Genomic DNA, 24611 nt, shown 5'->3' on the forward strand with positions numbered 1-24611 from the left:
TACCAAGCTGACACGATCCATTAATATTTCTTTTGAGTTTACTTATCCAATCAGTTCTAAATCCATCAGACTATATCACCATCTATCAATAGCTCTCCATATTCTCCGTAATAATGCCAAGATATTTATCCTGTAGTCAACTTGTTTGTATCTTTCACCTTTCTTTGAATCTTCAACACTTATCATAGTGCCCCCAAATACAGCAGCTGCTTAATAAATGTTTATTGACCTACTTTTAATTCTACTAGTTGAGTAATCCCATCAAAAAGGGAAATGAGGTTAGTCTGACATAACTGATCTACTCTAGCTTCTCTTTCTTGATGTTCATAGTCTCTCTTTTAGTGATCCATTCTAGACTTTCCCAGTCTGTCAAAAAACATTTATGAAGCATTTATTATGTGCCAGGCACTTTGTTAAGCAATGGAGATACAAAGAAAGGCAAAAGATAGTTCTTGCCTACAAAGAGCTTATGAAGGAGACAAAAATGCTAACAACTATGTACCAACAAGTTGTGTATAGGATATATGAGTTGAAAACAATCCTATATTGTGATCCTGGATGACTAGGAGGTGGTGATAAATTTGATAGTAATAAGGAAATTGGGGGGGGGGGGGGGAGTATTTGAGAGGAAAGAATTCAGATTGGATATTTTGCAATTAAGATGTCTATGGGAATGGAGTTCTAGATATCTAACAGACAGGGGCAGTTGTGGTATGGAGAAGACAAGAGAGAGGTTAGGGATGAATAAGAAGATTTGAGAATCATCAGTTCAGAGATGAGAATCAAACAATAAAAACTATTTCAAATGAATTAGAATAGATAGAAAACAGAAGGCACAGGACAAAGCCCTCTAAGCATCCTTAGATCATGATGTGGCATGATGTGGATCAAGATCCAGTAAAGGGTTCTGAGGAAGAACAATCAGATAGTTAAGAAAGGAATGATAGGTAGTAGAGATGGATGGATTAAGTGAGGGTTTTTTGGATGATGAGAAGAGGAATGACTTCAAATTTTCACTGAAATATAGGGCATTTCTCAGCTGAGAGAGTGGGATTAAAAGGAGCTATAGACATTTAAGTAGGTATGAAAATATTTTGAAAAGCTACTGTGATGAATGAGAAAATGAATTAATTGGGAAAGAATAAAAGAATTGCCTTGCTACAATGGGGATCTAGTGGTCTAGAATTTGCAGATTACTTACTTTGTGCCCTGCCCTCCTTCTCAGTTGTGTGAAAATTCAAACATTTCCCCTTCTCTAATTTTGTTTTTAGTACTTCTCCTTTTACTTAAACCTTTCAAATACCACTGACAGTAAGTCAGCATGATATCTGCCTGTCCTTTCAGGACCCAAGCATATATGTACTCATTTGGACCCAGTAATGCCAATTCATTAAGAGAAGTTAGTTGCTCTCTTGCTATCTCCTTATTTTAGGTTTTTGAATCACCATCAGTTATATTTTTGTTTTGCACAAAGGACATTATCCTTTATAGAGAAAACAGAAAGAAAAACAAAACTGAGCAACAATTTCTTCCCTGGGTTGTCAGTTAACTTCATTTCAAGTAAAAGTCCTATCCTTTTTATCCCAATTTATTTTAAAATAAGTTATTTTTGTCATCTTTAGTGTCCCTTGACAATCTCAATTCATCTGAATTTTAGTCTCCCTTACTCCTAAACTAATCTCACAGATGCCTGCCCCCACTATCTCTTACTTCACCTTTGTCTCAAAAACGAGGTGGCCCTCCTCTTGCCAAGGAAAATCCCTTTATATGCAGAAGTGATCCCATTTTATCATGTCTTCTCCAGAAGATGGCCCTTCTTTCATCTCTTTTCTTTTATTTAACTTCAATTTCTCCTTATCAATTGTCTGCTTTCTTCCTGCCTATTTTTACAGGGTTGTACCAAGCTCTTTTACAGTCGTATATTAGTTGTTCTTGTGTCCATCTTAAGTATGTTTATTTTTAAAAACCAAGGTTATTTAATGATTCAGTTCTACAACTGAACTATTCAGTTCTATCAATAACTACATTTACCTCTTCAGACAAATTCAATTTTTCTCCTAATTTAAATTATTTTCTTTTGAGCCCTCAGAATTTTATTTTTCATCATTTTCTATCCTTGGGCTGATGTTCCTTGAAACATTTACTCCATGGGATCTTATTTTTCTCCTGAATTCTTTGAAATTTTCTTTCCCAAAGTCTAGGATGAAGTGATCATTTCCTCTCAAGGTCTTCATCATTTCTACCCCCCATCCACCAGCTCCTCTCTTGAGAATGAAGTCCATAAGAGAATTTCCCTTTTTCAGTGTAGGAGACTGAATAATTACCAATAAGGCAAGATTTGGAAGTTATTGTCTACTTAACTTTCTGCAGATGTCTGGATCATGGAAGTGACCTGTCACTACTCTATGCCATTCTTTTTGTCTAGGTGCACCGTAGTGTACCCCAATAACTGAAGCTCTTTTTGTTTCTCAAATGCTTGCCACCTTATTCTACACTCATATGAGTATACTTTCTTAACATTTAATCCTATACCACTGTACATTTTCCATCACCAATTTTTTTTAAATAAAACTATATCTAGGTAGAATCACAGGCCACTCAAAGGTTTCATACTACCAAATCTCAGTGATAAACATAAAGTCCAATTTGTCTTATTAGACTAGAGTCTTAGGGATTTCTGACAGTAATACTATAAAGAAAAACAAGTATGAAAGACTTAAAAACTCTAATCAATGCAATGACTGACTAAATTTCTATAGAAAAAAAGGTATGAAAAGACATATGCTCTGTATATTTCCACTGTTAAGGATTTAATTTGTTTTAACTCTGCTTCTTTGTTAAAAGACTAGATTCTTCTTTACAGGAAGCTAAGAAACGTTTAAAGCAAAACAAAACAAACAAACAAAAAACCCAAACATTCACTGATCATAGCCTAAGAACTTATTTCCAGAAGCTTTAGTTTCTTATATCTGTTACTCTGAACTTTGAGCATTTGCCCAGAAATCCTGAGGTTCTTCCCCTCCCAAATTTATTTAAAAAAAAAAAAAATTTTTTTTTTTGATTAAGTGAAAGGAAATTCTTTGCCTTAATTGCTACCTAGCCTAAACTACTGAATGGGTACAGCCTCTGTCAATCTGAGACCTGTTGAAGAATTTAGCTTAAAAAGACCAAGGTCTCGCCCCCGATTCTGGCATGGCGGAATATCTTTTTGACAAGCACACCCTTGGAGACAGTGACAACGAGAGCTAAGCGAGAGCTGAGCCGCACCTGGCTTCCCCCACACCCGAGAAGTGTGGGCAAGACTCCCACTGTCTTTCAGTGCATGCATATTTTGGTTATCTGACCTTTTCATAATCTGTACCAAAAAACTACCACCATTTACATCCCAATAAAGTGACTTGGTACTGATGGAAAAAAAAAAAAAAAAAAAAAAAGACCAAGGTCTCCCATTTCATCCAGAGCCATCTCCAGTCATCCTGACCTACCTCTGGCCACTGGACCCAAATGCCTCTGGAGGGGAAAGTGAGGCAGCTGACCTTGCACAGCCCTCCCTCACTTAAATCCAATTCACTTACAAGTCATAGCATTACTTCCCTGATGTTTGTCCTTTGTTTTTGAAGGGGAACAAGACAACAACCCAATGTTGTGGATTTTATTACCGATTCTTTTATTGGATTTTGTTTCCTGTGAATTTTTAAGTACACCAGCACTCTTTTTTTTTTTTTTTGGTGGCTATTCTTTTATAGTATCTACTTGGAGGACATGAATGGGAAGTATTCTCCTTCCCTCATTTTTTGAATTTTTTATCAAAGTCAAATTCTATTCCAACTCAAACTGTTTGCCATCTATTCTATGCTTCTACCCTACCTTAAATGTAAACTTCTTCAAATTCTCTACCTATTGAAATTATACTGTTTTAACAAAATCTACAGCAGATATTACCCATCCATTCTATATGAAGTTTTCTTTCAATTACCCAGTCCAAAGTAATCTCTTTTTTCTCAGATTTCTAAAAACACTTTGGATCTATTCTATACACTCATCCCAATTCAGCTTTTATGATAGTGATTTATGTACATCTTAAATTTTATTTTACTTTATTATAGCTATTTATGTACATATCATGGGAGGTAGTATAGTAAACTGGAGATCTTGAGTTCAAATCCTAGATTGGCTACTTAACACCCATGTGACTGTGGTCCTGTTTCTTATCTGTAAAATAAGGGGATTAAGCTAGACAATCTCTAAGATCAGATTTCTAGATCTTATGATCCTAGTCTTCCTCCTAGACAATAAGCTCCATGATTGGCAAGGATTGGACTGTATTCTCCACATTGAATACAAGTACAGGGCTTTGTGCAAAATTCATTACTTTTTAAAGTGAACTATCATCAGAACAGCTCCAAATTCTTCCCCTAGAAGAATCATAGAGAATAGAATATGAAAACTTGGTGCAATTTTGAGGCTAATTCAACTCTACTTCACAGAGGAAGAAACTAAGGTCAAAAAAGTAGGAGAGACTTCATCTTTACTAACTAGAAAGAATCTCAAAATATTCAAGATTTTACTGGAGTGATTGGTTAAGTATTAATATGAAGAAAAAAAAACCCACATGATCCCTGGAGAAACACATTATGAGACTATTGGCTAGGAAGCAGTCCTGAATACTGTGCATCAGCCCAGGAAAGGAATCTGTCTCTTGATTTAGTCACTATATTTAAAAACCAATGTGGAAAGACTGGAGGGAGTCAAAGGATAAGTAAAACAGGCAGAGGGTCAGAAAGTGGGTATCTGGAAGAGAAGCCCAAGGAATAAAAATGGCTTATTCTGGAGAAGAGAAAGCCTAAGAGGGTGAGTGAGTGACTCTGGAATAGGTTATTGCAGAGGACTGTGGATTTTTCATCATTATAGAATTTAAGGAAAGGACAAGTAGTGATCTGCCTGAAATCAGGGCACTAGTTCAGCTGATTTCTCAAGAACTCTTCCAGCTGTCCCATTCTGTGACAATCTTTTAGTGTTTCATTTTATTTCTTTATTAAAAATAAATACTTCAAGCTTTCAAGGATCATTAGTGTGAATCTTTCTCCAACTTAAGCTCATCCCAAACCCTTTATTTTATGCTTTTGAAAATAGGTCTGCATGTGTTTGCTCTGGCCTCCAAAATCATTCCTGGAGGTCTACTTTGAAAACAAAAATGTTTTCCCTAGGGCTGATAGACTGGGCTTGCTTTTTCAAAGGCTCTACCCCATACAGGTTAGGCCAGTTTTCTTCTTTAAGAATTTTAGTACTCCTGGGTTATTTCTACCTTCTGAATCCAATTCTCCCTGTGCAACAAGAGAACTGTTCGGTTCTGCACACATATATTGTATCTAGGATATACTGCGACATATTTAACATATATAGGACTGCTTGCCATCTAGGGGAGGGGGTGGAAGGAGAGAGGGGAAAAATCAGAACAGAAGTGAGTGCAAGGGATAATGTTGTAAAAAAATTACCCTGGCATGGGTTCTGTCAATAAAAAGTTATTATAAATAAATTAATTAAAAAAAAAAAAAGAATCTTAGTACTGCAACTTTTCATGAGATTTGATTGGCTAAGAAGAACTGGCTCAAGTTGCTGAAGGAGCTTCCCAATTGCCTGAGTACAAAAGGCCATAAAGAGGTTGAACTTCCTCCCTATGGCTTATGACTATGGAATGACAGCAAGAGTAGCATTAAGAATTGATACCCACCTTAATTAATGCGTCTACTTATTAAATATCTTTGCTTAATGTCTTTCCTCACTGATGGCCAAGTTCTGTTACCTGATGAATGACTTACTAGTTTTTCATTTCATTCAAACTACCAGGGAACTAGCCTGTATCAGCAGCCATGATCTAATGATGACTTTGTCTACAATTAATTAAGATGGGTCATAGATGATGGACCTACAATCTATAGTTGGAACAACCCAAACTCAGTGTGTTCACATTAGCAGAAACTCTGACAATTAGAACAACTCCTGCGACAATGATGTGTCAGAAGAGATCATGTACATTAATGTTTTTAAAAGTTCATTATTGTCATACCTCTAAAGTGGTATGACTTTAGCCAAAATTCAAGAGTTAAGTGGATTGACTACATTCATGTGTCTAAGAAGTAGCAGATTTCAAGTTCAGAGCTCTTTGTACCATCTCTGAATACCAAACCTGGCTTCTCTGTCCTATTGGATATAATGGTGGATAAAGGAGACAATATTACAGAGATAATGCTTGTCAGGCATCCATGGTATCTCAAGGCCAGGACTTTGCCTTACTTGGGAGTGCAAAGTTGGGCAAATTAACTGTACTTTATTAATATCCTGAAAGCAAGGGATGAAAATATCCTGAAAGCAAGGGATGGATGCTGAATATTCAAAGTTATTTGAATTCCATATTACATTAAATGAGATCTTCTAAATAAAGTACTTCCTCCCCTGGAAAGTACCACAAAAGTATCAGCTGTTACTCAAACCATTTTTTAGACTGACATATATTTTCAGTCTATGTAACAATTTTCACAAAAGAGCCATTTCCCTTTTTTGACCTATTAGGCCCTTGGAAAGCAGAGTTCTGAAATTTGGGCAACAGAATCAGGTTAACATTTATTTTCATCTTCAATGATTTTAAAAACTTCAACCATGACCCTCAGCCTTTATCTTGATACTTGTTCTCATAATGGATGATAAAATTTAGTGCTTTACAGTTTGCAAAGTAGTTTATAAACTATTTCTGGATAGCAGCCTGGGTCAATGAAAAGTGTAGTGATATAACTGGAATAAAAAGACTTAGGTGAATATCCTAGCTCTGACACTTCTAAAATGTTTTGACCATAAAAATGTCACTCTCTCTAAGCCTCAGCTTTCTTATTTATAAAAAGGGGATAAGAACATTTATACTACTTGCCTAATGGCATTATCATGAGGAAAATAAGTCTTAAATATATGAAAAGAAGGAGGCTATTTTTAATCTGTAAAATGGAAATCATGCCTATAGTCCTAGCTTAAAGTTATTGTGAGGCTCAAATTAGAGAATATAAAGTACTTTATAGATCTGAAATCTTTACATAAATTTCAGTTATCATCATTACAATCTCCATTTTACAGATAAGGAAACTGAGGCTTAGATTGAAGTGACTTGTTCAATGTTAATACAATTAGAAAGTGACAGTGTTTCATGTCTTCTGACTCCAAATCCAAAGTTCTTCCCCTCCCCCCTCCTCCCCCCCAAAGTTCTTTCTATCATATTTCCCCCAGTCCAGGTCAGTCTGACCTTGATATTCCCACACCTGAGAAATTATCCAAGGTTCTCTGGTGATAGCACCAAAGGAAGATTTGTTTTTCTGGATGAACTTACTCCTATTGTAGAAGCCATGTAGTCTGCACACATTTCTGCAAAGTCCCTCTCAAGGACTCCATAATAAAGGCCATAAAACAGGAGGGAGATTCCAAAATCCATTGCATCTTCTGGTTTGACTCTGTAAAGGAAGCAGAAGGATCACTCAGAGAAGCGTAGGATTGCCATAGCTACAGCTACATCTAATCCCTGGTTTGGGTTGTTCTCTAGGCCTTGCACAAACCTGAGGCTATAACTGGGGAGGGAAGGCACAAAACTAGGAAGGTGAGGAGAGAAGGAGGGGAAGAACATTAAGTTTGGGAGTGAGGCATGTAAAAATCTTGACTTTGAGCAAAGTTTGCCTCAGAAAAGGAGAAGCCCATATTCTATCCCTTGCAGCACAAATGACCTCTGAAGATGGGAATGGAAAGACTTGGGTTTCCATGACAGCAACAAGCCACACTAGGCACAAGGCCTCTCCTTCCAGTTCTAGGTGCAGATAAATCACTAATAATGGGTTGGAAGGCCAACAAACTTGGGAGACGATTGTTTCAGACTACTCTGCTATGAAATAATTCCTCTATCCCTAACAGCCTGATGTTAGTTTTCTCTATTTTAGTGGTCACCGCCATGCCTAGGATATCAAGTTACATAGCCTTGTTAGTTCATTTACTCAACAGATATCTATTAAAAGCCTATGTTAAATTCTCAGTGCTGGATATTATCCTTGCCCTAAAGGTTTAGCACAATGCCTGATATATAGTAGGCACTTAATAAATGTTAACCTATTGGTTTTAGTAGGGGTAAATAGAACCTATACACAAATATAAGTTAGAGTTGTGCCTTAAAGCAAGGATAGGATGTCAGTTGGCCATTATCAACTCTCCTGCCAGAAACCTTCAGTGGCTTCCTATGCTTTTAGGATAAACCATAAACTACTTTGCCTAGCATTCAAGAACTTCCCCAAAATGGCTGCAAACTACCTTTTCAGACATATCTCACATTATATCTCTACTTCCTACATTCTACTTCCCAAACAAGATGGACATCAATGTTTCCTAATCTCAGATCGCCCTTTCTGTTTCATTCTACCTGCTTCTATGCACGGGTAATAATTGTGAAGCTGAAACACCTTTCCTTCCATATTAAAAAGAATAAGAAATTATCTTTCTTTAAGTCCAAACTCAGGTTTTAAGTCTGGGTTAGCTCCCTTGAGGCCTCACAATCAGTAGCTACTACTATTCTCTATAGTTTTTCTTCTTTTTCAAAGCTAAAAGTAAATTTTCTTCCTTCTCAGATTCTATCTGGGTTTTTCAGTTTTCCTCATTACATAGTACCTCCAACATACTTATTTGCACATATGTTTCTCTCACCCCCTTCCCGCCCCTCCTCCCCCAAGCCATTCTAGAAAGAAGTTCTTGAGAGACTTTAAAGTGCCATTTCTCATCTTTGAATATGCAGGGCTGAGTAGTGTTGGGCATATAACTAGAGTTTAATATCTGTTTGCTAAGTAGGTGATGATGGTAAATATGGCATGGCATACCTAAGGTGCAATAAATGATGGGAAGTGTTTGGGGCCTGGCCACTATTCCAGTTTGGTAAAAGAACACAAAGTAATATGATGACTACTAGTATGAGATAGAAGGGGAAAGGAAGGGAATAATCATTTATATAGTATTATTATGCACTAGGAACTTCATAAATATTACCTCGTTTTATTCTCATGACAATCCTGGAAGTAGGTGCTGTTATAATCATTATTTTACAGATGAGGAAACTGAGGCAAACAGAGATTAAGTGACTTGCCCAGGATCATATAGCTAGTAAACGACTAAGGCTAGAGAGATCTGCATTTAGATCTTCTTGATTCCAGGCCTAGGCCTAGCATTCTACCTACTTCATCACTTACAAATAATAAAGCTAAGAAATTGCTGTTCTGGGTGTGGAAAGCCCTAAAGGTTTATGAAGAACATGAGAGGGATCTTCAAGTATTTGAAGGGTTGTCCTATGGAAAACATGTACTTATTCTGTTTGCCTACAAAGGAGCAATGTGTAAAAGTTACATAAAGATCTTGATATATCTTGAAACATTTCCTAACAATTAATGCTACAAGTGAATGGGCCACCTTGGGAGGTTGTCAGTTTCCTCTTACTGGAAATCATGGAAGCATAGATTTAGAAGGGGGAGGGGGCCTCTTTTATTTCCAGCCTCCATTAAGTCCAGCCTCTTTCTGCAGATGAGGAAATGGAGATATAGAGAGATTAAATGATTGGGTGAGAGTTTCATAGATTTTTAAATAAGGGAGACAAGACATGAACCCAGCTCTTCCTGACCCCAGTGTCCCATCAACTATAGCTCCACTAGTCTTCTAACCAAGGTAGGATGACCACTTGATGTTACAGAAGGAACAGATAGATGCCTGCTTAGGTAAAGACTGGGTTCTAGATGACTCTAAAATTCCTTCTAAGACTACAATTCTGTGATCCTAAATGAACTTTCTGTTCCAGGCACTGAAGGCCAAAAGAATACCACTGAAGGTTCTGAGGAGGAGAGGGACATGACTGGAGCTAAGCATTAAGAAACTTAATCTGGCTATAATATGTTGGATAGATTAGACGAAGCTAGAGATGGGCAGGCAGGTTAGGATGCCAATTTAACAGTCCAAATAAAAAGCAACAGAGGCAATAATGTCTGTCCTGGATGAGGACATATCTTTTAAAAATCCGAAGATGTCCTCATATATATAAGTGATAAAGGGAGGAGAGCATCTATTAAATTATTTCTGACAAAACTTACCATGGGCATGTTTCAAGAGCTATAACTTGAGTACTGCAGTCATAGGTGGGGCTGGGTAACTGCTAGAAACTGAAGGAAGAAAGGCACATAAGAGTTGTCATCCTTAGCAGATGGATAGCAGGAGGCAGCCAGGGATTACTGTGCCAACCTGTAAACAAGCTGCCAACTTTGATTGCTTGTGGCACCATTCTAATGAGCTCAAAGTTATTCTGGGAGATAAGTTTCATGAGGGAAATAAACTGGACACAGCGGGGAAAGATTCTAGATACTTGTAGGGAGATCTTTATTGGCACCTCTCAATCTCAGCTCAATGTAAGAAACATTAAAGTTCTGTGCCTTGGATGGTAGAGAAATAATAAAAACCAATACAATCCCTGCCCTAAAAAAAGTTTGCAATCTTCCAGGGAATACATAACATATATACAGATAAATAGGATATAAGAAAGAAAGGGCATAGAAAAAGTACTCTTGGTTCTTGAAGAAATAGAAAGACTTCAGTTGGTAATGATGTGGATGGAAAGTGGAAATTATTTGAGGCAAAGGCTGATCTTCAAGATTGCACAAACCAAATATTAAATTTATCTATGTATATAAAGTAACTAGTAAACTTGAAGGCATCAAAGAAATATGAGTTATTTTATCATGATTCTTTTTTCCCTAGTAGACTGTAAATACCATGAAAGAAGGGTTTTACTGTTTTAACAGTAACGTTCTTTAGAACCTAGAAAGATCTTTCTATATAGTAGGCATTTAATAATCACATTACTACATTGGAATGTAATTGCAATCCATTTACATTAGACTGAAATTTGCTTAACAAGACAGTATCTTTCTATACTTATGTATATCTGAGAGGACTATATTCTTAAGTGTACTTGGTAGGGACCACTAAGGCTTGTGTTTTAGGAAAACCAAGCCTACAGAGCAGTTTCAATTAGCTAGGTGAGTCCTTCCTGGGCTCATTCCAGAACTGTTCCGTTTCCACTTTTTTCCCCTCAAGATCCAAAGCTTTGGCCTTTAATGTGGCTATACTTGGAGGAAAGGAATTTGTTTTAGCCTAAACAGAAATACAGATCAGGGTATCCAGGAAAAGCCAGGCATAACGATAACTATGCCTGTCTGTTTGGGGATCCCAGAGAAGTGGGAGGCAGAGAGGGAAAAAACACAGGCAAGGGAGAACTGAGAACCTGGATCGTTCTTGCTTTGGATTCATAACACATAGCCCAGTGAATGAGAAAATGTTGATTAGACTCAGTACAAACAATTAAGAGCTGTCCTAAAATGGAATGGGCTGCCTCTGGAGGTGAATCTTTAAGTGGAATCTATAGTTTTATGACAAGCTTTTTACAGAAAGATTCAAATAGGAGTTGGACTAAGATGACTCAGAGTTCCCTTTAAAGCCTGATCTTTTTTGACAACATATATGTTCAAAAGAGAGGAAACTTCCAGGTAATATACCATAGATACCTAGGAGGAAGGAACGATTCAGAGAGCTCCTTATCTGGAGGGGGAAACATGACGCCCAACTATAATCCATAATTTAAAAGGAGAGACGGATCTTTATTCATAGGGCTGATTTATTCTGCTTTCTTTAACTGGAGGAAAACCAGTTTTATATAGTAATATTTTTTATCTCTTGCCCAATAGACTGGGTGGAGGAGGGAGAAATGTCTAGGATTGTGACACTAGTGGGAGAGATGTATTTTGTTTTGGGGTCAAGATGGAATAACACAATGGGCTGTGGGCTATAGATCAAATTATTTTGGGGGGAATTTTAGGTAGAGATGATGTTGACAGGTTCAAGTATTATCCAAGTGGAGTCCTATTCTTAATCTTTATATAATTTTCTTTTCCATTGTGAGTAAACTCTAGAAATGAACTCTTGTGATTCAGTTGTATAGAGATGAGGTGAGAGAAAATGAATGCTAGAATTGAACATCAGGAGGCAGCAAGAGATAGAAAGAATTGGCAATTAGAGATCTGGGAAGGAAGTTTCTAAATCAAAGGGACAGAGCAAAATCAGGGACCAATAAGGTCAGAATGCAGAACTTGGGGATTTATTAACAAGAAATACATAGAGCAGTAAGAGAAGAAAGGGGTAAAGCGTGAGATCTTCTGGATTGGTTCCTAGAAGAAGTTGATAGTAGAAGGTAAGTTCCTTGAGGATAAGGATGGTTTCTTTGTAACTTTGGCTATTAAAACAGTGCTCTGCATGGGGAACATGTTTAATAAATGTGCTCAATAAAGAAGAGTTGAAGATATGATGCCCTAGTAACTATGGCAGTCAGCAAGGCCTAGAGGCCACAGCAAGATGCTTTCCATAGGCTACTGTACCCTCTGATGTCCTTGCCACATATCATCTTATACAGTAGTTCTATTTATAGCTTAGATCCTCAACTAGGTTCCATTATGTTCAAGAGAGTAAGGCCTGTCTTATCTAAACTTTGCCTAGAACAGTGTTTTACACAAAGTACTAACCCAATAATGGTTGTTATTAATAATGGCATCAATCAGGGAAGCTTCACCAAGGAATAGAAAGTAGAATTGCTTTTCATTTATTCTAAAATTCTTCCTTCAAGCCTGAAAAGTTGTCCCCAGGGGCAGAGAAAAGTTCATCCGATAATCTCTGCTTTCTCTTTATAAATTTACACAATCAAGATCTCTACAGCCTAGGTCTTCACACAATAAAGTTCTTCTATCTGAAGCAGTGTGACATTTGAAAAAGTACTGAGCTTTGGAGTCAGAAACTGTAGGCTAGAGCTTCAGTTTTGATATTTAATAATGCATAACTACTCAAAATACATTCATGACTCCCTATTTACATGAGAATAATAAAAAAACTCCTTAGATAGGCATTATAGCCCTTCTATAACATGGCTCCAATCTATCTCTTACTTACAGCTTCAATTTCATATTAACCTCTCTTCAGATTGTTTTAGCAAAATGTACTAACTTGCTAACACTTGACCAAATCCTGGCCCCTCCAACTTTAAGTACATTAGTTAAGGCCTCAACAATACTTCTTATCTGCTTGTGGTAATTAACTATTCCTGTGAGGCACAACTCATCCATAAAGACTTCCCTGACTACCCTTACCCCTAACCCCCACTCCAGGACCTCTAATTCCTCCCTTATCTACTCCCCATTCTTTATTTGCTTATATGTATCCACATTAGTCCTTCTTGTTAATCTCACTTAGGGCAAAAACCTAAATCTGTGTCAAACTGAACTGAATCACAAGTTAGAAAAAGTGGGACAAATTCTTTAACTTTGGCAAGTCATTGACATTTCAGACTCCTCATTCGTCAAATGGGGTTAATATTTACATTGCCAAGCTCCAAGGTTTACATGAAAGTTCAATGAGAATGTCTGTTAGCACTTAAGAAAAGTCAAATCCTTCAGAAGAGTGAGCTACTGTTCTTGTTCTTATGTGCAGCTGAGCTTGGCCAAGTGCATTAGAACTGCCCTCCTTCCACTGCTATTACAACTTAACAACTAGGACCTAGGAAGCCTGAATTCATAATTGCTCAGGAGACAGTCTTTTCCAAAGGCTATTCACATCCACTTTCTTATCTGTTTCTCACAATGGTCCTTTCCTAGGAGGGAGGTAGCTCTTAGAGCAAGGACTTGAGTTATAATCCCAATTTTGTCTTTGACTTTATGTATTTTTGTGCAAATTTCTTTCTTCTGCCTCTGACCTTGTTGGGTCTCGGGTTCCTTCCCTGGAAGAATGAAAAGGTTGACCCTAAGGATCTTTTTAGCTTAAAAGTCAACAATCAGTCATTTTTATTGCTCTTTATGAATACCTCATAAGAGACTGGATTCAAGTTGGATAGATCTATTGCTTCCCTCCCAATTCTTTGCCCATTAGTTAATTTTAATTATTTAGATTCTTCCAGCTCCACATAACGATAAAGTACCAGAATAAGTTCTACTGATAACAGTAACAACTGTCGTTTAGATAAGACTTTACCTTGGACCTTCAAAATAGCTCTTTATGGTAGGGAAACTTTATTTTCCCCTTTTAAAGGTGAAAGAATTAAGACTCAGGAACATCATGTAAATCAACTGAAGTCAGAGAGTCATTTCTCCTAGCTCTTGTGCAGTTTCTTTCTACCACATCCAAGGTCTCAAATGCAAACTTACTTGAGGCTAAGCTCTTAGTGCAGTGCTTTTAAGCAAATTAGCACCTAATAAATGTTTGCTGACTGAATAAATGAATAAACCCTCAAATCAACTGGGAACCTCTCAGAGAATAAGGTCACAATCATCCTTCCCCCTACCCAGGAACTAAAGTACAACACACATTGGACATTTACTTACCTGAATAACAAGTTAATCCCAAAGAGGGTGAACATCACAGCCATATAGCCAACAATTCCAGTGGCATAGCTGATTTTGTATATTAGCAAGAACCACTTATAAACCAGCCTAGAAAGAAAACATGGAGAAGGGGAAAGATTAATACAATCAAGTTCTCAGGTCTCTTCCAATTTTCTTCCCAAAGTCAACCAACACTAAAGTCCTAAGACATACTTTAGAAATGTTTGATTATCCTGAAGAAGTGGCAAGGCAGATGAAACTCTGAATTCTGGAGTTTACTTTCCTTAAGTTAATTGGGACTTGCCAGGACCAGGGGAAGGAGAATATAATTTCCTCTTTTAAATGTCAAGGGGCAGGTCTCTGCCATCTGGAACAGCAAGAACTACTGGGTACCATGGTCAATTCATCCTTTCCATGGAACCATGCTCTTTTCCTCTGGAATCTTGGTAAGATAGTGAAACAGGCCCTCCCATTACAATGCCATACTATTCAAATGGGAACCCCGAGGTTAGCTTCAAAGCCTCCCTATCCCTAGGGCTGTTTTTGGGCTATTTCTTAATGAAGAAAATTTGGAGAATTCTATCATAACCCTTATGGATTGTTTGGAAGACAGAACATACAGCAGTGAGATTACATGTCTTGGATCTAAGTTTAAATTCAGGCATGAAGCTGTGTGATATAAAGGAAAGAGTACTAGTATTGGGAGTCGGAAAATCATCTGTGTATGGGTCCAGATTAGACTCTTGCTAGATGGATAAGTCACTGCTCCTTACTTTGTACCTTGAAAAACTGAATTAAAAATACTAGCATAACCCTGCCTATAGTGTTGCTGTGAACAAACTCTTTACAAAGCCTTAATATACTTAAAAAAAAAAAAGTGGGATAGAATAGGCGCTCTATATTCTGAGCTTCTCTTAATGGTTTCTTATGATTCTATCATCAATATGGTTATCCAAAACTTCAAGTTTTGCATGAACTTTAGCAAAAGCCAGGAGAACCAGAGGGAAAGGATATCCATTTCCCTGGCAACCAAGAAATCATTGGAGTGGGTGAAGGATAAAAACAAAATAAAAACAGGGTGCAATGAAGAGGAAAGCAGACATCTTACACAAGTAGGAAGCTGGTGTGATGAAAGAAAGGCTGGGTTCAAAAGACTGGATAGAAAGATACCAGACCAAGGGATTTGTCTCATAATAACCTTATGTTGTACACTGGTAATTTTGTCAATCTATTTTGCTATCTATCCCTTCTACACTCCACAGTACAAATTACAGCACCCTAAAGGGCTAGTCTAGAGTGTATGGCTGCTGTTGTTAATGATGTAGGGTTGTGGCCTTATGGTCACAATCTGGAAAGGAGGCTGGTGACTTTCTTTTTTTTTCTTTTTGAAAAGGAAGAGGGGGTGGCAGAGGAAACAAGGGAAGTAAGAGAAGACAGAATGACATTAAAACACTTCCCACAAAAAAAGAATAAGCAAGGGATAAAAAAGATAGAGGGCCTACCTGAGGAAGCTCAAGTCATTCTCACTTGTCAGAAACATGGGGATCTTAGGGTCTCAATCTCAAAATCTGGGAATCACATATTATTCAAGTGTAAGAAGAGAATAAAGACAAGATTGGTACTGTGGACCAAATAGCCCAGATTGCTTCTCTACTATTAAATAGCTTCTTGATCCATGAAAAGGCACTTCTCAGACGATTAGCCCCACCCCTTCACCCCCCAGCATGTACTGTGCATCCTGTGTGCAAGACACTGTGCCTTTAGAGAATGTGTGGTGTGTTAGGAGTTATTTATTTCATCTAAAGTGGTGGTAAGAATGCTAGATTAGGGGGAAAAATCATGACATAGAGAATGCAAGCCACACATCTAATAACTGGCCCAGACAGGACTTGAACTGGCAAGCTTCTTCCTTTAGGCTCCCAGACTCAAGCCTTTTCTATGACACCAGAACTAGAGCTGTATTACTCACAATATCCTTCTGAAAAATATAGGGAGATTTGGGTTATAAAACTAGAGGAACTTTTAACTGGCAGAAAAACTGGAATAGACTAACTGATGTCAATTTGGAGACCTTTCTCAGACAACTTTTCTCGTCAACAATCTGAACAGTAATGCTGATGGTATCACTTTTCAATTGTATGGATGACATAAAATTGGAAGGTGGGGAAGAAAGTATGTTGGAAAATAGATTCAAAAACCTAAAAGATTTGATAGGCTAAAATTACAGATCAAAACCTAAGAATATGAAATTTCATTATAATAAATATAAAATGCTGCACTTAAAATTAAAGATCAACTGCTCAAATATAGGATGGGCAAGACATGGCCAAAAAAGCAGCTCTTGGGGATTTTAGTGAATGACAAGATCAATTTGTCAATAGTGCAACATGGAAGTCAAAATGTAAATTTAATCTTAAACTGTAAGACAGGGTAAACTCCTCTGTACTTTGAGACAGACACTTTTCCCACAATTAAAATGGACAATATCCCAAAATGGAATGGGCAGTTTTGTAAGTTCCTTTTTACTGGAAATGATGAAGCAAAGACTGGAAAAACATCTGTGAAGGAAACTGGAAGATTCCTACACTAGGTGGGTGGTTGGACCAGGGTCTCAGCTTTGAGACTCTTAAAAATAAACAAATATGTTAAACCACTCTGAAAGTTAAGGGACTGAAGAAAATTTAAGGAATAATTATCATAATGACCCCAAAACAAGATGCTGCTGCCAGGGAACTAAGGGACATTAAGTCAATTACTTAAAAACAAATGAAAATAATTCTTAACAAATTTTTTAAAAAAGCATGTTTTCAGAGAAAGGCCTGTAATTTAGACAGTGAACAGAAAACACGGTTATAATTCAAGAAAACAATTAAAAAACCAGCTCTGTTGGGTAACAGGATGGTATTGGATAACGGTGACAGTGACTCTACAGTGTACATAGTGCCAGACCTGAAGTTGGCACTTACCTCACAAGGTAGTTGCAAGGCTCCAATGAGAAACTATTTTGTAGAGTATCCAGCAGCTAATAGGGGCTTAAATGTTTGTTTCCTTCCTCCCTTCACTAGCTCCATGTAATCGTATGCAATTCAATTAACCTCTGTGCCTCTGTTTTCTCATCTGTAAAATTGAGATAATAATAGCACCTATCTCAAAGAATTGTTGGGAAGATCAAATAAGATACTTGTAAAGTGCTTTAGTACAGTGTCTGGCGCACAGTGGACTCTTCACAAATCCTTGTGCTTTTTTCTGCTTCATCTTTCTGAGCTTCAGTTTCCCACCTATCAAACAGGGATAACATTCCTTGAGTTTTCTACTACAAAGGTTGACTTTGAGAGTAAATAAAAACAAATTTATAAAAGTGTTTTAAATGGATACAAAGTTTTGCAGAAGTAACTGGCACTCAAAAGGGGAGGACACAAGGAGGAAAGCTGATCAAGGAGGACAACAGAACATTGTGTTCAGTATTGGAAATCACCTTGTGGGAAGATAACTGACAAGCTAGAACAGATGCAGAAAAAATGACATAAAAGGTCTATGAAGGAATTAAGCAAACTTATGGCTAGAAAAGAGATTGGGGGACAGATGTTACTTCTTGCTAATTATTTGAAGGATTGTCAGGAAAACAAAACAGAATAGTCCCACTTGGTGCTCCAAGGCTGAACTAGACCAATAGGTAGAAACTGCAAAGGAAAAATTTAGACTAGGAAGAAGAAAAAGATCTTAACAATTAGAACTGTCCCTGAGTACAATGGGGTTCCTCAAAGGGAATCTGGTTTTGTATCACTAGTAATCTTCAAGAAGAAGCTTCCTAACTACTCACTAGGGATGTCACAGAGAGGATTTTTACTTGGATATCTGTTGGGTTATTATCCTAAAAGAACCTTTCCAGTTTTTGTTCTTTGTGGCACTCTAAGTCATGTTTTAGATTGGAGGTGAAAAGAATTGGAAATAAGCCCCGAAACCTGCCAACACTGAGAAACAGGGACTGTTCAAAAGTTAAGAGAGAGAAGAAGGCTAAAGAATGAAGCTTCCAAATAAACCATTCAGATCAGAGCCTGAGATTGCTAGGATGTGTGTTGTTATCTGTAAGAGGGACAGAAGTGTGAGTATGGATCAAAGGGCCACAACCAGAGAAAAATCAGATCGAAACAAAATGTGGTAGGATCCTATAAACAAAATTTTTATGGTAGACAATTTCAGAAAATGATGATAATCAAAGTACTTTTCACTTTGCATCTTAAAGTTAAAATATTTTTTTCCCTCAGAAACCTGTGAGATTAAAAAGCCCTGTGAACCTTTAGAAATAACCATTTCCCTTCTTGCCTGAAAGCTGAACTTACATACAGACATACACAGCATGTCATATGTTTATAGCTAATAGGTATGGATCCATAGAAGTGGGTCAGGTAACCAAGAGGATATATAGAGAGAAGAGAGCACAGACGAGGGGACGTGACAAGGATGATCTGGAAAAGAAGACTGAGAACAGCCCATCTTATTCAGCAATTAATAGACTACTGTTATTTTATTAGATTAGACATCAAAATCAGCTGAAATTAGGGACAGGGGAATGAATAAGTCTTGGGGTGTGAGAAAGAATACTAGGGGTAGAGCAAGTTAACATTCTGAGAGCAATACATAGTTGCACCCTCTTACAGTTTGGGAAGATGTTTTATTTTGTTCAGTGTCATAGTTCACAATATTAACTGCAAGCTCAAAAGCAGCTAAAAATTGCTGGTAGTAGTCAATGTAAGAAGCTTATAAATAATAAACATTATCTTCTCTCTATCATCAATTATTATTGTCTCAATCAGGGCTAGTCCTAACATAGCTTTAAAAAATACAAATACCATACCAATTTGTTTTTAGCCTTTCTTGTCCATTTCAACTCATTTTGAGCTTTGACTCGGGTATTTTGACATTATTTTTACATTTACTCTGCTATCTGCTATACATTTTATTTTTTGCACATTTTATAAATTCTCTAAGAATCCTTATCTGTCTTTTCCCATAACTCCCATTTTTCCTCTAAATCAGAACTATTTTCCCTTGTGGCTACAGATCTTCTTTCTGGAGGATCTTCCGTATTTCCTGAATTGACTTCCCTTGCAAAATTTTAAAACATGGGAACCACTTTTCCTTTCTCTCAAACCTTTGAAATCTGCTTTTCCAAAATCTAGGAGATAGGCAAACTAACCTTGGCTCCTCTTTCTCTCTCTTATTATTACTCTTTTTTTTTTTTTTGAAACATTCATCTTTTTCCTGTCATCCCAAACTTTAAGAGGGAGTAGTTAGTGTCAAAAGGAAGTCATTTCTATTCCAGAAACCAGTTCCTCCATCTGGTCCAATTCATAGGTGAAAAAATGTTCCTTTTACAACAAACTTTACAAGTGATTATTCAAACTCATCTTGCAGTTCTACAGTGATGGAAAACTCATTACTAGTCCACTTCACTTCTGGCTGAAGAAAATCCAATCCCATGTCTGATCAAGTAGTCCAACCCCTTCACTTTGAAGATGAGTCATTCCTAGCTACATTTTGCTTGACTACAAAGGTTACAAACTTGAAATGAACTTTAATGATAAAATGTCCAGCAGGAACCAAATTGCAGGGTAACAGGGTCTCTGGGAACTCCAGGCTACAATGAGCAGTCTTTTAGAGAGCTAAAGTATTTCATCAGGCTTTATAAGGCAGTGAAATGAATTCTGCTCAGCAAATGTACATCAGTGGAGACAGATAAGGAAATGAAGAAGAATAGAGTGGCATTCTAGATAAGGCTGTCTCTATAGTGCTATGATTTTATGATCCAACCCTTTCTCTCTTCCCTGCCACAATTCTCACCTTGGAGTTGTCTGCACCAAAGGTTTGCGAGTGGCTCGAAAAGTAACAAAGGCGGTAACAGTAGAGAACAGGACCCAGATTACCAGGAACCTCCACCAGTGTAGCTTCACTGTGAAATAGAGGGGGACAACCCACATCTGAAAGAGGGTCACCATCTGAAACACAAACACAATAACAACAGCTTACATAAAGTGTTTTATGTTATAAAGCTCTTCTATATTTATCACCTCTCTTCATTTTAACAGTATTTATTAAGAATCAACTGTGTGCAGAGCTTTCATTATGTTAGATACTGGGGAAATTAAACAGTTTGACTAATATATAACCTCTGTCCACATGGCAGGCAAAATTAATATGAAAAATACATAAATGACATAAAAAGATACAAGGTTAAATACATGAGGGAAAAGTAGACAAAGTGTTCAATGAGAAATACTGGTGAGAAGAATCAGGGAGCAAATAAGTAAAGTATTATGGAGAAGGTTGTTGTAAGTTGGGTCTTAAAAGATGAGTAGAAATTCTAAAAAATTTCTAAGATTCTCCATGCCTAAATATTAAATAACTTCAATGTGAAGATGGGTTGAGGTGAGGATGGGTAAAAGTATGAAAAGTATGGTAAGGATATAAAAAGATACCTCAAGTTTACAGATAATTCAGAAATACATGCTGAACATGGCTGTACAACAGAAGTACTTTCTTCAAAAGAATCAGAAGGGACCAAACATCATACAAAATGAGTGACTATCTTAACAGAAAGAAAGCATTTGTTTATTAATGTAGGTATTATTTCACAATCTGCTGTTTCTGTACCATATCAACTATTACTTGGAGCAAAGATCAAAATCATCCCCAACCTAGAAAGATAAAAGAAATCTTTGCATGCAATTCTAACAATCAGTTGACAAGCATTAATTAGACACCTATCATGTGCTACTCTGTGCTAAGTACCAAGAATACATAGAAAGGTAAAGACTTTTAACCTGCTCTCAATGAGTTCACTGTCTAAGGAAAAGGCAATGTACAAAGTAAAAACAAGCTATAGACAAGATAAACAGGAAATAACCAACAAAGAAAAGGCATTAGCAGTAAGGATGACTAGGAAAAACTTCCTGTAGCAGGTGAGATTTTGGGTGCGTTTTACAGGAAGCCAGGGAAGGCAGGAAGCAGTAATAAAGAGGGAGGTAACCAGTTCCACAACACCACCTGCTTATTAGGTACTTCAAACTCTGGGGTATGTCATAAGCATCTCAAACTCCACATTTCCAGAAAAAACGTATCTTAATCCCTATACTTCTTCCAAATTTCTCTAATTCTATTGAAGGAGCATCCTTCCTTCTAGTCTCCCAGACTGGCAACATTGGAGCCTTCTTCTACTCCTTGTTCCCTGTCTCCTCTTATATCCAAGTCTAGGTTCGTATCACTTGCATTTGTTCTCTTCTTTCAATTTATACCACAACTATCCCTCATCATTTCTCCAAATGGTCTTTTTGCCTTATCTCTGCCTTAATCTATCCTTTACACAGCTACCACAGCAATATTTCTAAAGTCACTGCCATGTTCAAATAGTCATTCTATTACTTCTAGGATCAAATACAAACTATTATGTTTGGCTCTTAAAACCCTTTACCATCTAGCTCCAAATTGCCTTTTCAGACTTAAAATATATTGTCTCTTTCTTGTCCTCTAAGCCAAACTGACTTTCTAGATGTTCCTCACAAAAACTGCATTTCCCCCTTTCTACTTTTGTATGTGATTCCTCATGACTCTACTCCTTTCACATTTCCACCTCCCAGAATCTTTAGCTTCATTCAAAGTTCAGATCAAGGAATACTTCCTGCATGGGGCCTTCCCTACTTGTCTTCCCCAGTAGAGTACTCTCTACAAAATCATCTTGTCTTTATTTTGTATATAATTATATATGTATATTTGTCTTTCCTGATAAATATAAACTCCTTGATAGCAGTGACAATTTCATTTTTGCCCTTGTTATCACCAACACTTAACAGAGTCTAGCTTTAGCAAATTATCTGATTTTTTTTTTTTTTTTACTGATTATTGCCATTTCTTAAAAAAAACAATTAACATAATGGGGTCTCTAAGAGACCAGAAACTGTCAAAAAAAAAAAAAATACTAGTTATTCCTGCCAAGGACAGACAGAAAAGCAACCATGGGCAATATCCTCTTAAAGTATAAATTCATTTGCAAAATATTACAGAAGAGGCTAGCAAAATATTATGTTTTTATTATTTCATTTTTTAAAAACTCGATCTTTTTATTTATAAAACATATGGATGGGTAATTTTCAACATTGACCCTTGCAAAACCTTCTGTTCCAAATTTTTTCCTCCTTTCCCCCATCCCCTCCCCTAGATGGCAGGTGATCCAGTACATGTTAAAATATATGTCCAATATATGTATACATATTTGTACAGTTATCTTGCTGCACAAGAAAAATCGAACCTAAAAAGAAAAAAAAACCTGAGAAGGAAAACAAAAAATAGCAGAAGATTACGAAGAGTATATTCTTATTCAGCAATAGAAGGGAGAAAAAACCTAGTGTTTGGTATGAACTATGATCAAGTCAGATCATTCCTAAAAGAAAAAACAGTGATCCTCTAGATTTAAACAAGGTATAAAACAAGAAGCTATATGGGCACCAAAATTATATATGTCAAAGAAGATGTCCTGCTCAGAGTACAAAAGGAAGAAGGATTCCTTATGGGACAGTAAAATTCTCAAGATGATGCTGTTTGTAGAAAACACTGTGTAGATTACATGAAGTCCCAAAATCCTACAGCCCCAACAAGATGCACAGGCTTCAAAGACATCAAACTACCAATTTGTGAAGGGAAAAGAAAGAGGATGAAGACACCATATTGCTGAGGTGGAGCCAAAAGGCGGAGTAAAGGAAGGAACTTGCCCAACCTCTCCCCCAAACTGCTCCAAATTCCTTTAAATAATGACTTCAAACAAAATTTGGGACATCAGAACAGACACAGAACATTTTTCAGCTGAAGACAACTTAGAAGGATAGCAGAAAAGGTCTGTGACACGAGGGACTCCAGCATGTAATCCTGGTACAAGGTGTACGGGTGCAAGCCCCAGCCCAACTTCTGGATCACCAACAGTACTGGTGACTTCTGGATTTCTCAGCCCAGAGACTGGACGAAAGGACACTTGTAAAGTCAGCTGAAAAGGTCTATGGACCAAGGAGCCCAGGACACAATCCCAATGCAAGCTGCACCAGAACAGCCCCAGATGGGCCTCCCCCCTCCCCACCCCCACTTCAGCATCAGCAAGAAGGAATCTCTGAATCTGCAGCAGTGCTGGTGGCTTCTGGACCTCTCAGCCTGGGGATACTAGGTAGGACTCAGAAAATCAGTGGACAGGGTCTGTGGCACCAAGGTGGGAATCCAAAGTGCAGTCTCAGTGCAGGCCATGCCAGTGCAGGCCCTAACCTCAACCTCATCTCTGGTGGTCTCAGCTCAGCAAAGCAGGACTGTTTTAGCACACTAGATCTTACAGCTCCAGGGCAGAAAAAAGGGTTTGTAGTGAGATCCCTAGAAGGAGTTCTGAAAAAAGCTGCAAAACCCCCTGGAGCTTGGGACAATGCACCCCCCACCCTAGAAATAGAGCCAACTTTAACAAAGAGATAAAAGCAGTGTAATAGACTAGGAAAATAAACAGAAAACAAAACAAATGTTTCCAATCACTGAAAATTATGGTGTCAAGGAGGATCAAAACACACTCAGAAGATAACAGAGTCAAAGCTCCTTCATTTAAATCTTTTAAGAAAAATAAGAATTGGGCTCAGACCATGGAAAAGCTCCAAAGGGATTTTGATAACTCACATAAGAGAGATAGAAGAAAAATTAGGAAAAAAATTGAGTGGTGCAAAAGGAAATAGAAAAAGCTAATAAGGAGAATGCCCTAAAAAGCCAAATTGGCCAATTGAGAAAGGAGTTACAAAAGCTCACTAAGGAAAATAATTCCTTAAAAAATAGAACTAAGCAGATAGAAGATAACTTTTTGAGAAATCAAGATACAATAGAACAAAACCAAAATAAAAATAAAAAGAGGGGAAAAAAGAGAGAGAGAAATATCTCATTGGAAAAACAACTAACCTGGAAAATTAATCCAGGAGAAATAATTTTAAAATTATGGTCTATCTGAAAGGCATGGTCAAAAAAAGAGTTTGAACATCATTTTTCAAGAAATTATCAAGGAAAACTGTCCCAATATTTTAGAACTAGAAGGTAAAATAAAAATTGAAAGAATCTATTCCTCACTTCCAAAAA

At 37.2% G+C, this 24611-nt stretch overlaps 1 protein-coding gene across 1 annotated transcript in view; it reads right to left on the minus strand.

Moving 5' to 3' along the window:
- The window catches only part of RNF121 (ring finger protein 121), a 96895-nt gene that overhangs the window by 21780 nt on the left and 50504 nt on the right, over nucleotides 1–24611 (minus strand). Inside the window, exons 4-6 of the mRNA XM_003764716.4 lie at nucleotides 20313–20467; nucleotides 14472–14579; nucleotides 7373–7493 (exon numbers count right to left, since the gene is read on the minus strand). Of these exons, the coding sequence (XP_003764764.1) occupies nucleotides 7373–7493; nucleotides 14472–14579; nucleotides 20313–20467 (384 nt within the window). The remainder of the gene's footprint in view (nucleotides 1–7372; nucleotides 7494–14471; nucleotides 14580–20312; nucleotides 20468–24611) is intronic.

The sequence above is a fragment of the Sarcophilus harrisii genome, chromosome 3 (genome assembly GCF_902635505.1).
Source record: "Sarcophilus harrisii chromosome 3, mSarHar1.11, whole genome shotgun sequence".
Lineage (NCBI taxonomy): Eukaryota > Metazoa > Chordata > Mammalia > Dasyuromorphia > Dasyuridae > Sarcophilus > Sarcophilus harrisii.